This window comes from Pristiophorus japonicus, chromosome 8 (assembly GCF_044704955.1).
Source record: "Pristiophorus japonicus isolate sPriJap1 chromosome 8, sPriJap1.hap1, whole genome shotgun sequence".
Classification (NCBI taxonomy): Eukaryota; Metazoa; Chordata; class Chondrichthyes; family Pristiophoridae; genus Pristiophorus; species Pristiophorus japonicus.
In genome coordinates, this window is record NC_091984.1 from 226,795,675 (window position 1) to 226,813,795 (window position 18,121).

The 18,121-nt window shown below is 47.4% G+C and overlaps 1 protein-coding gene across 3 annotated transcripts in view; it reads left to right on the forward strand.

Moving 5' to 3' along the window:
- LOC139268322 (aspartate beta-hydroxylase domain-containing protein 2-like) overlaps positions 1–18,121 on the forward strand; it is a 43,845-nt gene that overhangs the window by 11,542 nt on the left and 14,182 nt on the right. For 2 of the 3 annotated variants that reach the window (XM_070886393.1, XM_070886394.1), the window contains exon 2: positions 556–1,688. In XM_070886393.1, coding sequence (XP_070742494.1) covers positions 803–1,688 — 886 coding nt within the window. In that variant the 5' untranslated portion in view covers positions 556–802. Of the gene's footprint in view, positions 1–555; positions 1,693–18,121 lie in introns of all 3 variants that reach the window. The other variant, XM_070886395.1, reaches the window with a different exon arrangement.

Genomic DNA, 18,121 nt, shown 5'->3' on the forward strand with positions numbered 1-18,121 from the left:
TCCTGATGGTTATCTCACTGGTGTTGTGTTTTGCAGTCTCTCATATTCTAACAGCTAAACATTAATATACATGAAGCCAGTAACTTTTCATTTTTTAAACCGAGTCTAGTGCTTGGAGCTACTTATGATTCATGGTACTCACCCTTGCACTAATAGACTTTCAAATTGTCCTCTTGTGTATAATGGGGATAATTTAAGTTAACTGTTTTTAGCTGGATTCTCACAACATCCAATGTATCTGGTAATTGTTCACCTGCCTCCTACTTTAGCCAGCCCTGAATCCTTCCCCAACACTATATCTTCCAGGTTTTATAGAGTGTTAAATTGTTATAAAATGCTGTTTCACAAAGATTTTTATTTTGCTGGATTGCTCTGTAATTTTTCAGTTGCACACGCTCCATTTTTAACAGGAGTGCACTGTCAGAAGGTTGACTTAATGAAACAATGTATAAACGTCTCAAAATTGTATCTAATATTCTTTGAATCCACTTTGTTACAGAACTAATTGTGTGTGTGTGTGTGTCTATGTGTCTGTCTCTGTGCTCTTGTTTGTAGGAACCTGAGGCTTTTAGCAATGCTGATTTATAACCAGATGCTCTATAAAACAACAATCTAAATCGAGGCTCGCTGCTTTCTCTCCGATGCAGCAGGAAGACCGTGGTAATGTGTATGTTCTGTGAGACGTGCAGACAGACTAAAGGTTTCCTGGCTGCTGACACAGTGCTTGCGAGCCAGAATGCCATCCTTGCCTGTCGATTAGACCGCAGCTGCTCCTTCCCACTTAAAAAATCACTAGCCCTGCATGGTGTGGGTGCCTGTGCAAAAGTCGAGGACTGACAGCGTTGCCTTGCGACACCGACCGAACCGCAACCTTGGGACCATGTTCATTGAGTGGATCACGGGCTGGGACCTGGCGCTTGAGCGGATGAAAGGTTTGGTCCTGGCGAGCCTGCAGGCAGTGAGAGAGTGCGACGTCACGGCGGTGACCACCTTTGTCTGCGCCCTGGCGCTTTTTGTCTGGTACTGCCACCACATCGGCAGCGAGCAGCCCCGTAGCTACGCGCCAGTCAACGCCATGATGCAGAGCGCCGATGCCAACGGCTCGCAGAGCGGCTACACGTTTTGCCAGTCCGCCGACTGTGTGCGGTGCACCCACAACGAGGGGCGCAACCAGAAACTTTACCACAATCTGCAGGAGTACGCCAAGCACTACTCGTGGTCGGGGATGGGCCGGATCCACAAGGGCATTCGGGAGCAGAGCCGCTATCTCAACAGCAGGCCTTCCATTCAGAAACCTGAAGTTTTCTTCCTGCCCGACCTGCCGACCACTCCTTATTTCCCGCGGGACGCCCAGAAGCACGACGTCGAGCTGCTGGAGCGGAACTACCAGGCCATCCTGTCCGAGTTTGACGTGATCTTCAAGGCGTTCTCAAACTGCAGCCTCCCGCAGGGCTGGAAGGCCAACAGCACCCCGAGGGGCGATTGGTTCACCTTCTATCTGGTGAACCAGGGCACCTGCGTCGCCAGCAATTGCAGAAGGTGCCCTCGGACGTACCGGTTGCTGGGCAGTCTTCGCACTTTCATCAGTAACAATGTCTTTGGGAACGCCTGTTTCTCCATACTGAGCCCAGAAACACTCATTACTGAACACTATGGCCCCACAAATGTTCGGATCCGCTGCCATTTAGGTATGTGAGTATTTCTTAACTTTTCATTGCCCATAAAAATGTGTGTCCTGTGTGTGGCATGAAGGTTCTGCTTGGTGCGTCTTACAATGTCTTTAAATGTTACATTTTTGCTGTTAATTTGTGGATATCGTATGGTATATCATGACAATGATCCAGTCTTGGGCTCATATGTTGCACTAACCAGCATTTAGTTGAGTAATTTATTGCAGTCACCTGCACCCCAACATTAGAATGCACTATTCCTGTGTTTTTTTTCCCTAATTCTTTTTTAAAACAGTGTTCATTCAGGTGAGGGGTGATGGGATTTTGACATTTCAAGATTTAAGCCTCTTCCAGATCGGTTATAACACCGTTGGATGCTGTCTCTATTCCTCCCAAAAATATCACCCCCCAACCTCCACTCAATTACATATAGAAGTTACAACTTGGAAACACACTGTTCAGCCCAACCAGTCCGTGTAGGTATTTATCTTCAATTTGAGCAGTGGCCCTAATCCCATACCTGCCCAGTTCCCATATCCTTTTACTCCCATTTTCTTCAACCCATCTAACTTATTCTTAAATGCTGCTATAGTGCATTCCACAGCCTCACAACCCTCCTTTGTAGAAAAAAAAGTTTCCCCTGCTCTTTGTCCTACATCTCACGTTTACTCTTGTATCAATGTCCTTCAACCGCTGGGAGTAGTCTGTTTCTACCTACTCTGTCCCAGAATGAAGGAAAGGGGGATAAAGATTATGGAAACCGCAGGGTAAATGTGATGATGATTATTTGCTCGCATGGATGGTAAACACCGAGACGGACTGGTTGGGCTAAATGGCCTGTTTCAGTGTTGTAACGTCCATGTATTTCTGTGTTGCAACATCTATGTATTTCAGTGCAAGTACCTCTTTCGCCATTCCCTGCTACACCATTATCTAATCATGCGGCCTGCCTGAGTGAGATTATCGGTTAGTACCAAAGTGTCATTAGCGAAGCATACCAAACAGTTATTTTTGCTTATGGTTTTTATGGGGGGCGGTCTGGACAGAGTAAATAGAAAGAAACTGTTCCACTTGGCAGAAGAGCCAAGAACCAGAGGACACAGATTTAAGGTGATTGGCAAAAGAACCAAAGGCGACGTAAGAGAAAACTTTTTTACACAGCGAATGGTTCGGATCTAGAATGCACTGGCTGAAAGGGTGGTGGAGGCAGACTCAGTTTATCTTTTAAAAGGGAGTTGGATAAGTATCTGAAGGATAAAAATTTGCAGGGCTACAGGGAAAGGGCGGGGGAATGGGACTAGCTGAGAGTCGGCACGGGCTCGATGGGCCGAATGACCTTCCGTGCTGTAACCATTCTATGATTATGGATCACTTGCAGCCAGGTAACCTGCTCTGAGGCCTCCAGCTGTGCTGCGGTGAATTGACTGCTAAGAGGACATGAGGAAACTCTAGAGGAGTATATAAAGTGCTGCGGTGCAATTAAAAAAGATATCAGGAAAGCAAAGAGAGAGTATGAAAGAATGTTGGCAAGTAAAATCAGGGAAAATCCAAAGATGTTTTATAAATACATGAAGAGCAAGAGGATAACTAGAGAAAGAGTGGGGCCTATTAGGGACCATAAAGTAAATCTGTGTGTGGAGGCAGAAGACGTGGGTATGATTCTTAATGAATACTTCGCATCTGTTTTCACAAAAGAGAGGGGCAATGCAGACTTTGTATTGAGGGAGGTGGAGTGTGAAATATTAGACGAGTTAAATATAGAGAGGGAGGAAGTATTCAGGAGCTTAGCAGCTTTGAAAATGGATAAGTCCCCAGGCCCGGATGAAATGTATCCCATTCTGTTAAGAGAAGCAAAAGAGGAAATAGCAGAGGCTCTGACCATCATTTTCCAGTCCTCTCTGGCTACAGGTGTGGTGCCAGAGGACTGCTAATGTTGTACCTTTGTTTAAAAAGGGAGAAAGGGATAGACCGAGTAATTACAGGCCAGTTAGTATCTGAAGGATAAAAATTTGCAGGGCTACGAGGAAAAGGCGGGGGAGTGGGACTAGTTGAGAGTCGGCTGAATGACCTCCTTCCATGCTGTAACCATTCTATGATTATGGGCCACCTACTGCCAGGTAACCTAACCTCAGTGGTGGGAAAATTATTGGAAAAAATTCTGAGGGACAGGATAAATCTTCATTTGGAAAGACATGGATTAATCAAGGATAGTCAGCATGGATTTGATAAGGGAAGGTTGTGTCTGACTAACTTGCTTGAATTTTTCAAGGAGGTAACCAGGAGAGTCGATGAGGGCAGTGTGTATGATGTTGTGCATATGGATTTTAGCAAAGCTTTTGATAAGGTCCCCCATGGCAGACTGGTCACGAAAATAAAAGCCCGTGGGATCCAGCGCCAAGTGGCAAGTTGGATCCAAAGTTGACTCGGAGGCAGGAAACAAAGGGTAATAGTTGATGGGTGTTTTTGTGACTGGAAGGCTGTATCCAGTGGGGTTCTGCAGGGCTCAGTGCTGGGTCCCTTGCTTTTTGTGGTATATATAAATTACCTGGACTTGAATGTTGGGGGTATGATTTAAGAAGTTTGCAGATGACACTAAAATAGACCGCGTGGGGGGAAAAAAACTTTCCCATTTACACTTACCCAAAATCCTCAAAATATCAATGTAAAATAAATTTACCCAACTTCGGAGCTGATACCTTCGGGGCCCGACGGCCCGCCAACACCACACTGACTGTCTGACTGACAGTCGTTCCAGCCAATCGGCGCGCACACACACGCACACTGAAAAGATGTGACCTCCCATTATCCGGAAATATCCCTCATTCGGAACAGGCCAGGTTCCAAGGGTTCCGGATAAGGGTTGCTGAGGTTGCGAAAGATGCTATATAAATGCAAGTTTTTCTTTCTTTGAATAAAACGATGGAGTTCTCTTAACACCCCTCTGAACTACTGGAATGGTAATTTGGTTATGGTCTTGTGAAGCGCCTGTGGCGTCTATGTTGAAGGCGTTCTTTAAATACCTGTATGGAATGCACGTTCTTTAGTTCTTTTGGAGGTTGTCAGTCATGATTTTCCATGCAGTTGATGTACGGTCGGTCACACCCACACTGAGATTAATGGTTGTAACGTAATGATTACAAGTATCTCGCTCCGTGGTTCAGATGTCACTATAATGCCACTGGAGCAGAATTTGAGAGATTTATTATGGTGACCCCAGGACAAGATTAATGTCATCAATATTTTGATATTAATTCTGTAGGTGTTTTGAATGTTTGCTGGGTCAATGCACTGTACAGTGCACTACTGAATCATACAGACCAGGTTGTCCCCTTGTTAGATTGAGGGTGGGGAAAAGTCAGACAAAATATACTGGAAAGGGCATGTGTGGACAGGGTTGAAAAGCCTGCTCAAATTCCGCCAAGACTGAAGCCTGAAGAATGGTCACCAGGGTGAAGTACCAAAAGGCAGTTCCAGTCACACAAGTAAGCACTTGAGATGGACGGGGAAAATACATTGCCTAAAAAAAAACGTTACTTGTTTTTCAGTTCAAGTTTTTTGGCAGCAATGAGGCAAGAGGGAGGAGAACACTGCAGCCAGTCCTAGTGAAAATGCAGCTGCCATAAAGAACCCGCAGCAGCGCCCAATTTCCTGCCTCCTACTCGGAGAACTGCCTTTGGGGAATGCATTTTGCAGTGGCACTCGCTCATGATCTGAAACCGGGATGTGTCTCCCATTGACTCCCCAGGGATACCGATGCACTTGCCCTGCCAAACCCCCGCCGAGTTTCCCAGCAAGCCAAAATCAATCAATCAATCAATCTGTGTGTGTGTGTCCAACCCCTATCCTTTGTGTGTCTCTCTTCACTCTATTTTATATATCTATCGCTCTCTGACTCCTTTGTCTTTCTCTCTATTCCACCCTGTGTGTGTGTCTGTCCTTTCACAGAGCCTTCTTTGCCTCACTCTCCCTGGTCCCTCGATCTCTTTTTTTTATTCCCTCTCTCTCTCTTCCATAACCTACACTCATGTTCTCTCTCCTATATGCTCCATCTTCATCCTTTGCACACGCCGTCACTCTGTATTCTGACTCGTGCACATTTTCTCTCCCCACACTATTTGTCTACTTGTCTGTCTGCCCCATGCTGTTTCTGCCTCTTTATCTCTATTTTTCCACAGTGTTTGTATGTATATATGTATGTGTGTGTATGTATCTCTCTATGAATATGTCTGTCTGTCTCTATCCCTTTCCCTCTGACTCTTGTACTCTGTCCACCTTGCCTTTTTTGTCCCTCTTTGTCTCACTGTCTCTACCTTTGCCCTCTTTGCAGGTGAGTATATTTTTTTTACTCTTTCCACCCACCATACAACCTCTCGCCCCTTCCCTCTTTGTGTGTTTGCCTCTCTCGTGCTCTGTTTCTCTCCTGCTTTCTTTTCTCTCTTCGGAGCAGAAGGAGGCCATTTAGCTCCTCGAGCCTGTCCTGCCACTCAGTGAGATCATGGCTGATCTGTGACATAACTCCATATACAAGCACATGCCCCATATCCCTTAATACCTTTGGTTAACAGAAATCTTATCAATCTCAGATTTAAACTTAACAATTGACCCAGCAGCAACTGCCGTTGGCGGAAAAGAGTTCTAAACTTTTGCTACCCTTTGCGTGTAGAAGTGTTTCCAAACTTCACTCTTGAAATACCTGACTCTAATTATTAGGTTATGTCCTCATGTCCTGCCAGTAGAAATAGTTTCTCTCTATCTGCCTTACCCATGCCTTCTGCAATCTCTTCTTGGCTTCTTTGTGTCTGTGTCTCTTCTTCCCCCATCTTTCCTCTCATGCCCTTTGTATCTCTCAGCCCCCATGCTCTTTGTTTCTCTCTCTCTGCTTATTTCTCTCTTTCTTCCTTCCCCCTCTTTTTTTCTTCTTATCTGTCTTCATTTTCCTTCTTGTGCGTGTCTCTTTAATATTCCAAATTAGCTTAGCCATTCTACAGTAGACAACACATTGGCCATCATTTATTGGCACTAGTTCAGCAACTTGCCACTCCAGTAGGTCATGAGGATAGATTGAGTATTGGTTCCCACGGAAACAATAATCGGGCCTGGTGATCTGTCAAATGGGCATTAGGTTTGACCGATGAGGGAGATATTACCCATGCTAGTGCATAGCTGTTCAGTTGTAATGTGCAAAATACTTTCAAGCATTGGATTATTTATGATTAATGTGCATATGTATTTGCATATTTTAAAAGCTCATTGTTTGCAGCACAGATAGAATTGTGTCTACTACAGATTACTTCACTGTTTCCAGTACACTCTTCAGGCAACCCACAACTATGCAACTTGAACTCTCATGTTTTTTAATGGATGCGCTTATTTGTACTTGCAAAATGGCTAACATGCTCCACCCTTTGTTTCTGATTGGTCCCCTTGGAGGATAAGCCACACCCTGAAGTTTCACAGGAATGTGTCACTGGAACCGCCATCCCAAGGTTTCACTGACTTTGCAAATTGTAACTTGATCCACTTTGACTTCCTGAAGTGACAGAGGACAGAGCTCCCCAGGAGACAGCAAGGGCCAGCCAAAGTCCCGTATCCCAGTCCAAGTGCATGCCTCCCACAGCAGGAGAGCATTGTGTATCGATTGTTTACAGGTTTATTGAGTATGAAGTGAATAGTGATAGTGTTGTTACTTCTGGATATCATCCACTACAAGGATATCCCTTGTAGGGGGTTGAAATAACGTGATCCTCTTCTCTCCCCCCCCCCCCCCCCCACCACCCAGACTTTCTCGCTCTCATCCCCCCCCCCACCCCCGACTCTCTTGCTCTCCGTGCCCCCACACTCCCCGCCAGATTCTGTCCCATCCCCCCCAAGACACTCTCACTCTCCACCCCCCCCCACCGATTCTGTCGATCTATGCCCGCCCCAACTCTCTTGCCCCCCCGACTCTCTTGCCCCCCCCGACTCTCTTGCCCCCCCCCGACTCTCTTGCCCCCCCCCGACTCTCTTGCCCCCCCCCGACTCTCTTGCCCCCCCCCGACTCTCTTGCCCCCCCCCGACTCTCTTGCCCCCCCCCGACTCTCTTGCCCCCCCCCCGACTCTCTTGCCCCCCCCCGACTCTCTTGCCCCCCCCCGACTCTCTTGCCCCCCCCCGACTCTCTTGCCCCCCCCCGACTCTCTTGCCCCCCCCCGACTCTCTTGCCCCCCCCCGACTCTCTTGCCCCCCCCCGACTCTCTTGCCCCCCCCCGACTCTCTTGCCCCCCCCCGACTCTCTTGCCCCCCCCGACTCTCTTGCCCCCCCCGACTCTCTTGCCCCCCCCGACTCTCTTGCCCCCCCCGACTCTCTTGCCCCCCCCGACTCTCTTGCCCCCCCCGACTCTCTTGCCCCCCCCGACTCTCTTGCCCCCCCCGACTCTCTTGCCCCCCCCGACTCTCTTGCCCCCCCCGACTCTCTTGCCCCCCCCGACTCTCTTGCCCCCCCCGACTCTCTTGCCCCCCCCGACTCTCTTGCCCCCCCCGACTCTCTTGCCCCCCCCGACTCTCTTGCCCCCCCCGACTCTCTTGCCCCCCCCGACTCTCTTGCCCCCCCCGACTCTCTTGCCCCCCCCGACTCTCTTGCCCCCCCCGACTCTCTTGCCCCCCCCGACTCTCTTGCCCCCCCCGACTCTCTTGCCCCCCCCGACTCTCTTGCCCCCCCCCGACTCTCTTGCCCCCCCCCGACTCTCTTGCCCCCCCCCGACTCTCTTGCCCCCCCCCGACTCTCTTGCCCCCCCCCGACTCTCTTGCCCCCCCCGACTCTCTTGCCCCCCCCGACTCTCTTGCCCCCCCCGACTCTCTTGCCCCCCCCGACTCTCTTGCCCCCCCCGACTCTCTTGCCCCCCCCGACTCTCTTGCCCCCCCCGACTCTCTTGCCCCCCCCGACTCTCTTGCCCCCCCCGACTCTCTTGCCCCCCCCGACTCTCTTGCCCCCCCCGACTCTCTTGCCCCCCCCCGACTCTCTTGCGCGCCCCCCCTGACACTCTCGCTCTCCGCTCCCCCCCACCCTTTTCTTTCTCCCCCCCCCCAACTCTCTTGCTCTCCGCTCCCCCGCAACTCTTTCCCCCCCCCCCAGATTCTGTCGCCCCCCCAAGACACTCTCACTCTCTGCGGCCCCGACTGTCTCGCTCTCCGCCATCCCCCCGATACATTGAACTCCGTCTGCTACAGTTTTACCCGCTCACCTAATTCATCAATGTCCCTTTGCAACTTTCTGCTCCCAGCTACGCTATTTACTGTGGCACTTAACTCAGCAAATTTAGATATACGGCTCTCTCTTCCTTCATCCAAGTCATTGATATATATAGTGAAAAGCTGCAGCTGCAGATCCTTGGAGAACATCACTAGTCACATCCTGTCAATTGGATGCATACCCATTATCCCTACTCTCTGTCTCCTACCAGAGAAGGTTCACTCGGTTGATTCCTGAGATAAGGGGGTTGACTTATGAAGATAGGTTGAGTAGGTTGGGCTTATACTCTGGAGTTCAGAAGGATGTGAGGTGATCTTATTGAAAACATATAAGATAATGAGGGGCTCGACAAGGTGGATGCAGAGAGGATATTTCCACTCATAGGGGAAACTAAAGCTAGGGGACATAGTCTTAGAATAAGGGGCCACCCATTTAAAACTGAGATGAGGAGTAATTTCTTCTGAGGGTTGTAAATCTCTGCCCCAGAGAGCTGTGGAGGCTGGGTAATTGAATATATTTAAGGCGGAGATACAAACAGATTTTTGAATAATAAGGGAGTAAAGGGTTATGGGGAGCGGGCAGGGAAGTCCATGATCACATCAGCCATGATCTTATTGAATGGCCTATTTCTTATGTTCTTATGTACCTTCTAACCAATTCCCTACCCAGCCAACAGGTTGCCTTTAATTCCATGCACGCTCATTTTTGCAGTGAGTTTTATTTTCACTGCTTCAGTGAAAGACCTGCAGTACACGACACTCCCTTTATCTTGTAACCTTGCTTTTTCCCAGTTTTCTTCACCCCTTTTGTGATGGTGCTCGTTCTTGCTGGTGATTTATGGTTCAGAAAGTGTTGGCAGTTCTCCAGTATCTCTCCCAAGTAGCCATTCTGGATGTGTGAACCTAAATGATAAGTCATAGCAGGTTAATCAATCGTGAGAGACATGCAGCCAGACCAAGCCCGCCCTTCACCCGGTGTGACTAGATCACAATCCAGAGCACGAAAGGTTGATTTTCCCCTCCTTAGCCCAGAAACACTGCAGCCAGTTACTGGTGATCACTTGAAGTCCTTCAACATAGTAAGGGAAAAGTGGTTGTAAATGGGCAACATTCTTAATATAGTACATTGTTGTATGATGTGGCAGACTGTTCCTTGCCTGACTTGGTAAGATTATGGCACTGAGTAGCTATGTGGGGGGTGTCATGAGCTGTCATCTTCTAATTTGCTTGGGCAGTTCCTTTTGCTAGCTCCCTTGTGCCTCACACAGTGGGGCCGAAATTGCCCTCAGCGGGAAATTGGGGAGGGCACTTCGAATTAACTGGAAATTTACCACCCGGCAGGAGTCAGAGGGAAGAGCCGGAAAATTGGGCTCTTTAACTCCGACACTGCCTCCCAGCACTTTGGGGCGCTGTTCAAAGTGATGTCGGGGCGGGTTTGCTGCGCCGTCCCTGGCTCGAGGGCAATTGCGGATGGGTCGGCCCCGCCACCTGCCCCCAGGCAGGAAGGCCTTGCCCGTGGTAATGGGCCTTAAAGTAGGGGGCAGTGTGTGTCCACCCCCCCCACCCAGTGATTTTCTCTTCGTTTGGATTTGTGCCAGCAATACTTCAGTGGAAGCCTCTGAAAATTTGGAGCTTTGAGCTCCGTGGACTTTTTACTATTGGAAATCCTTAGTGCAGCAACCATACCTGGCCCTCAAAGCTGCTGCAGACATTTAAAGGCACCAGCAGCATATCATTTTCACCTCCCCAGCAGCAAGGTTCCAGTCAGAAATGGCAATACCGCTGGGAGCCCACCTACGTATGCAAACAAAGGTGATTCCTGGCAAATTAGGTGCCTTGCCACATGGGGCCTCAAGGGTAATCCAGCTATCGCTGTCTTGTCGCTCATCTACAGGAGGAGGAACAAGGAGGGGGAAATCATCCCGTTGGGAACTTCAAATGCTTGTCTGGAAACAAATGCACTCTACGTGGAGCAGAAGGGTTTCAGTATAAATGAGTCACAAAATGCTTTCAGGCAAAACCTTCCCTGTGGTTATGCTTGACTTTAATAAGAACATAAGAAACAGGAGCAGGAGTAAGCCATACATCCCCTCGAGCCTGCTCCACCATTTAATACGATCATGGCTGATCCAATCATGGACTCAGCTCCACTTCCCTGCCCGCTCCCCATAACCCCTTATTCCCTTCATCAGTTAAAAAACTGTCTATCTCTGTCTTATATTTATTCAATGGCTCAACTTCCACAGCTCTCTGAGGCAGTGAATTCCATAGATTTACAACCCTCCTGAGAGAATAAATTTCTCCTCATCTCAGTTTTAAATGGGTGGCCCCTAAAATTATGCCCTCTAGTTCTAGTCTCCCCTATCAGTGGAAACATCCTCTCTGCATCCACCTTGCCAAGCCACCTCATAATCTTATACATTTCTATAAGATCACCTCTCATTCTTCTGAATTCCAATGAGTAGAGGCCCAAACTACTCAACCTTTCCTCATAAGTCAGCCCCATCATCTCCAGAATCAACCTAGTGAACCTTCTCTGAACTGCCTCCAAAGCAAGTATATTCTTTCTTAAATATGGAAACCAAAACTGTATGCCGTATTCCAGGTGTGGCCTCACCAATACACTGTATAACTGTAGTAAGACTTCCCTGCTTTTATACTCCAAGACTTTTAAATGCCTACATTTGTACAATTAAAAAGGGGAGGTGCATGACTAGCATTGTATACACTTAGGTAGATTCCAGTCCACAATTTTGTCCAGTTCTGAAATGGACTAGAATAGACTAGATTTAACGTCATTGGTAGAAGGATTAGAGGGGAGATGAGGAAATATTTTTTCACCCAGAGGGTGGTGGGAGTCTGGAGCTTACTGCCTGAAAGGGTGATAGAGGCAGAAACCCTCATCACATTTAAAAAGTATTTAGATGTGCACTTGAAAGAGCCGTGACCTACGGACCTAGTACTGGAAGATGGGATTAGGCTGTGTAGCTCTTTTCCGATCGGCACGGACACGATGGGCCAAATGGCCACCTGAAATTTTTCTATGATTCTTTAAACGTTGTAATTGTCTCCTGAACATTTTCTCAAGTATAATTTTGTTCTTGACTTCTACCGTACTGATGTGCTGTACTTTTAAATAATGATATTTGGAAGTTCCCTTGATGGATTCATGGTTCAAAGTACTGCCCAAAGCAGGTCTAAAGCTGAGAGAGCATGAGGCCCCAGGTTCAATTCCCGGCCTATGTTAGTGAATCTCAATCGGGGCTGTCGTTGGCCATTGCTGCTCTGGAGAAGAGCGGTAAAGAATCAGCCAGGGTTCCTGTCCCTTATTTCTGCCTGTTGGATCCTGCACCTGATCACTGTCCTCTGATCTCTGCTTGAAATTCCGTGTGTGTGTGTGTGTGTGTGTGTGTGTGTGTGTGTGTGTGTGTGTGTGTGGTATTGGCTGAGAATAGGATTTTTTTTGGTTGGGATGCTCTTCACAGTGAAAAGGCCTCCTGGCATTCACTGTTTAGGCTCGCCCATGAAAACAGGCTTTTTTGCCAAGGTACGGGGAGGGGAAGGGATGAAGGGAGCTCTGCTGCTGTCTGTTGATCTGTACCCATTAAAGGAGAAAAGTGGAGGACAGGATCAAATCTTAAGCTGGCATTAGTCTTGAATATTCATAACAAAATCATTCCAAAGTAATTTTTTCTTTCTCTCTGAAGTCGGTGAACTCTGCTGAGATTTGATCCCATGGTGCCCTCTCCATCATCATCATCATCATCATCATCATCATCATAGGCAGTCCCTCGGAATCGAGGAAGACTTGCTTCCATTCCTGAAGTGAGTTCTTTGGTGGCTGAACAGTCCAATACAGGAGCCACAGACTCTGTCACAGGTGGGACAGATGGTGGTTGAGGGAAGGGGTGTGTGGGACTGGTTTGTCGCACGCTCTTTCCGCTGCCTGCGCTTGATTTCTGCATGCTCTCGACGTTGAGACTCGAGGTGCTCGGCACCCTCCCGGATGAACTTCCTCCACTTAGGGCGGTCTTGGGCCAGGGACTCCCAGGTGTCAGTGGGGATGTCGCACTTTATCAGGGAGGCTTTGAGGGTGTCCTTGTAGCGTTTCCGCTGCCCACCTTTGGCTCGTTTGCTGTGAAGGAGCTCCGAGTAGAGCACTTGCTTTGGGAGTCTCATGTCTCTAGCGCTTTTTACATTCTTCGTTTGTGAATCATACAGTGAGTGTTGGTAGGGCTGTGTGGATCATCGCAATTGCATTTAATTCTGACCGCACCTGACCTGCTTTCAATCTCGCATGTCATTGCATGGGTCTTGAGAACCACTTTTTAAAAAAGGAGGGAGAGAGAAAACGGGTAATTATAGACCAGTTAGCCTGACATCAGTAGTGGGGAAAATGTTGGAATCAATCATTAAGGATGAAATAGCAGCACATTTGGAAAACAGTGATAGGATTGGTCCAAGTCGGCATGGATTTATGAAGGGGAAATCATGCTTGACAAATCTTCTGGAATTTTTTGAGGATGTAACTAGTAGAGTGGACAGGGGAGAACCAGTGGATGTGGTGTATTTGGACTTTCAAAAGGCTTTTGACAAGGTCCCACACAAGAGGTTGGTGTGCAAAATCAAAGCACATGGTATTGGGGGTAATGTACTGACGTGGATAGAGAACTGGTTGGCAGACAGGAAGCAGAGAGTCGGGATTAACGGGTCCTTTTCAGAATGGCAGGCAGTGACTAGTGGAGTGCCGCAGGGCTCAGTGCTGGGACCCCAGCTTTTCACAATATATATTAATGATTTGGATGATGGAATTGAGTGTAATATCTCCAAGTTTGCAGATGACACTAAACTGGGTGGCGGTGTGAGCTGTGAGGAGGACGCTAAGAGGCTGCAGGGTGATTTGGACAGGTTAGGCGAGTGGGCAAATACATGGCAGATGCAGTATAATGTGGATAAATGTGAGGTTATCCACTTTGGGGGCAAAAACACGAAGGCAGAATATTATCTGAATGGCGGCAGATTAGGAAAAGGGGAGGTGCAGCGAGACCTGGGTGTCATGATTCATCAGTCATTGAAGGTTGGCATGCAGGTACAGCAGGCCGTGAAGAAGGCAAATGGTATGTTGGCCTTCATAGCAAGGGGATTTGAGTATAGGAGCAGGGAGGTCTTACTGCAGCTGTACAGGGCCTTGCTGAGGCCCCACCTGGAATATTGTGTTCAGTTTTGGTCTCCTAATTTGAGGAAGAATGTTCTTGCTATTGAGGGAGTGCAGTGAAGGTTCACCAGACTGATTCCAGGGATGGCAGGACTGTCCTATGAGGAGAGACTGGATCAACTGGGCCTGTATTCACTGGAGTTTAGAAGGATGAGAGGGGATCTCATAGAAACATATAAAATTCTGACTGGACTGGACAGATTAGATGCAGGAAGAATGTTCCCAATGTCGGGGAAGTCCAGAACCAGGGGACATAGTCTTAGGATAAGGGGTAAGCCATTTAGGACTGAGATGAGGAGAAACTTCTTAACTCAGAGTTGTTAACCTATGGAATTCCCTACCGCAGAGAGCTGTGGATACCAGTTCATTGGATATATTCAAGAGGGAGTTAGATATGGCTCTTGCACCTAAAGGGATCAAGGGGTATGGAGAGAAAGCAGGAACGGGGTACTGAACGATCTTATTGAATGGTGGTGCAGGCTCGAAGGGCCGGATGGCCTACTCCTGCACCTATTTTCTATGTTTCTATGTATCATCATAGGCAGTCCCTCGAACGAGGATGACTTGCTTCCACGAGAGTTCACAGATGTTTCAATGAAGGACCTGATGTTCCAGTCCTGAACTCCAGTTGAGGGGGTGGAAGATGCCTTTGTGTGGATTTTTTTTAAGTGTGGTGACCGTTGCACATCAGCCACCACACGGGCTTGACAGAGCTAGGTCTTTGTCCAGTGGCAAGGATTAACCAGTACGACTGGAGACCTGCTCTGCTGCACGGACCTAGTGTGTGCACATATCGCAGTGTGGGCTGGCCCGTGCTGCCCCGGGCCCTCATTCGCCGCACCTCTGTCACAATATTTGGTAAAAGGAGATAACAACACTCATTACTGTAAGTACAAGACAGAAATTCAGAATAGACACATCTAGTTTCCATGAAACATTCTTTCCTCTCTCTTGTTCTTCCAAAGCTGTAAATCCCTGTCTCACACATTGTCCCTCATGCTGTGCTGAAATCCAAACCCATTGCACATTCCTAGACTGTTTCTCCTCCACTCCCAGTTTTCACCACCTCTTCTGGCTGGGTTCAGAAATACACACAATGGTTCCCATCCTTCTCCTCCCCAGAAGGTGCTGACACTGGCTGGATTCAGACTACACTCACTTGTTCCCCACCCTCATCCCTAAAGGTGTTGACTCTAATGTACTAAGCTCAACACACACTGGTTTTCTCCCCCTCCTCCCCTGAAGACGCTGACTCTGGCTGGGTTCAGGTCTACACTCACTGGCTCCCTTCCCTCTCCTCCCCTGAAGAGAATAGCGAGTGCTGGCTTTTATTTCCTGCTCAGGTTAGAGTCATGATCTGATTGCACTGGTTATTCAGAACAAACCAAGCTTGGGACCTTTTTGATCTGTGTGATTCAGTGACTCACTGTGCTGAGCCCCCGATTATTTGCATAACAGCCCAATTGTGAAAGCCCATTATTTAGAGCCTTTCACTATGAAGTGATTTGTTTATGGACTCTTTTTGTCAGATGTCCAGAAAACCTTTGTAAAATGTATTTTCAATTCATTTCCCGTGAACATTTGTGCTATCCAAGGTGCTGTGAAATAGAATATGATTCTTTATACCCACTGTCCACATCAAGCATTTCAGGCCAAGTATAGCAGTAGTTAAATGCAAAGCAAATGTGGTTTTTAATCTATTCAATGGAGTGCCTTAATCACAATCTCCGAGCATCTTCTGTGGCACTATTGTGACATTTCCAATTCCCAGCCATCATCCTTGCATCATGTGTGTATGCACGCTAGACCATTTCTGCTTCATTGTAGACCGTTTTTAATATTATGCATTCATGCTCACAGTACTATGCACTGTTCTCCTGTCCTCAGGGTGCCGACTGTTACTTATGTACAGATCCACTGTCAATTTTTGGGGGTGTTTTTGTTATAGAAAGTTGAAACAGGAATAAGCCATTCAGCTCCTCGAGCCTGCTTCATCATTCAGTTAGATCATGGCTGATCTGTACCTCAACTCCATTTTCCCGCCTTTGATCATAACACGACAGAATTTCACGTTACGTTTGAGAGTGACTTGCTTAAGTCCAAAACTAGAGCCTCAAACTTAAATAAAGCCAATTACATAGGTATGAATGGTGGCCTTGGAAATAGCGGATGCATTGACAGTCATTTTCCAACATTCCATTGACTCTGGATCAGTTCCTATCGAGTGGAGGGTAGCCAATGTAACCCCACTTTTTAAAAAAGGAGGGAGAGAGAAAGCAGGGAATTATAGACCGGTCAGCCTGACCTCAGTAGTGGGTAAAATGATGGAATCAATTATTAAGGATGTCATAGCAGCGCATTTGGAAAATGGTGACATGATAGGTCCAAGTCAGCATGGATTTGTAAAAGGGAGATCATGCTTGACAAATCTTCTGGAATTTTTTGAGGATGTTTCCAATAAAGTGGACAAAGGAGTACCAATTGATGTGGTATATTTGGACTTTCAGAAGGCTTTCGACAAGGTCCCACACAGGAGATTAATGTGCAAAGTTAAAGCACATGGGATTGGGGGTAGTGTGCTGACGTGGATTGAGAACTGGTTGTCAGACAGGAAGCAAAGAGTAGGAGTAAATGGGTACTTTTCGGAATGGCAGGCAGTGACTAGTGGGGTACCGCAGGGTTCTGTGCTGGGGCCCCAGCTGTTTACATTATACATTAATGATTTAGACGAAGGGATTAAATGTAGTATCTCCAAATTTGCGGATGACACTAAGTTGGGTGGCAGTGTGAGCTGCGAGGAGGATGCTATGAGGCTACAGAGTGACTTGGATAGGTTAGGTGAGTGGGCAAATGCGTGGCAGATGAAGTATAATGTGGATAAATGTGAGGTTATCCACTTTGGTGGTAAAAACAGAGACAGACTATTATCTGAATGGTGACAGATTAGGAAAAGGGAAGGTGCAACGAGACCTGGGTGTCATGGTACATCAGTCATTGAAGGTTGGCATGCAGGTACAGCAGGCGGTTAAGAAAGCAAATGGCATGTTGGCCTTCATAGCGAGGGGATTTGAGTACAGGGGCAGGGAGGTGTTGCTACAGTTGTACAGGGCCTTGGTGAGGCCACACCTGGAGTATTGTGTACAGTTTTGGTCTCCTAACTTGAGGAAGGACATACTTGCTGTTGAGGGAGTGCAGCGAAGATTCACCAGACTGATTCCCGGGATGGTGGGACTGACCTATCAAGAAAGACTGAATCAACTGGGCTTGTATTCACTGGAGTTCAGAAGAGTGAGAGGGGACCTCATAGAAACGTTTAAAATTCTGACGGGTTTGGACAGGTTGGATGCAGGAAGAATGTTCCCAATGTTGGGGAAGTCCAGAACCAGGGGTCACAGTCTAAGGATAAGGGGTAAGCCATTTAGGACCGAGATAAGGAGAAACTTCTTCACCCAGAGAGTGGTGAACCTGTGGAATTCTCTACCACGGGAAGTAGTTGAGGCCAATTCACTAAATATATTCAAAAGGGAGTTAGATGAAGTCCTTACTACTCGGGGGATCAAGGGGTATGGCGTGAAAGCAGGAAATGGGTACTGAAGTTTCATGTTCAGCCATGAACTCGTTGAATGGCGGTGCAGGCTAGAAGGGCTGAATGGCCTGCTCCTGCACCTATTTTCTATGTTTCTATGTTTCTATGAATTGGCTAAGGTAGTTTGGAAAAAGAGATTAAAAGGTATGGCAATAGATATAAGCAGTGGCTAGCATTTAAAGAAATATTTCATAATTCTCAACAAAAATATATTCCATTGAGAAACAAAAACTCCATAGAAAAATGATCTATCCGTGGCTAACTAAAGAAATTAAGGATAGCATTAGATTGAACGAAGCTTATAAAGTTACGAAGAATAGTAGTAAGCCTGAGGATTGGGAGAGTTTCAGAAACCAGCAAAGGATAACCAAAAAATTGATTAAAAAAGGGAAAAAGTAGACAGAGAAAACTAGCAAGAAATATAA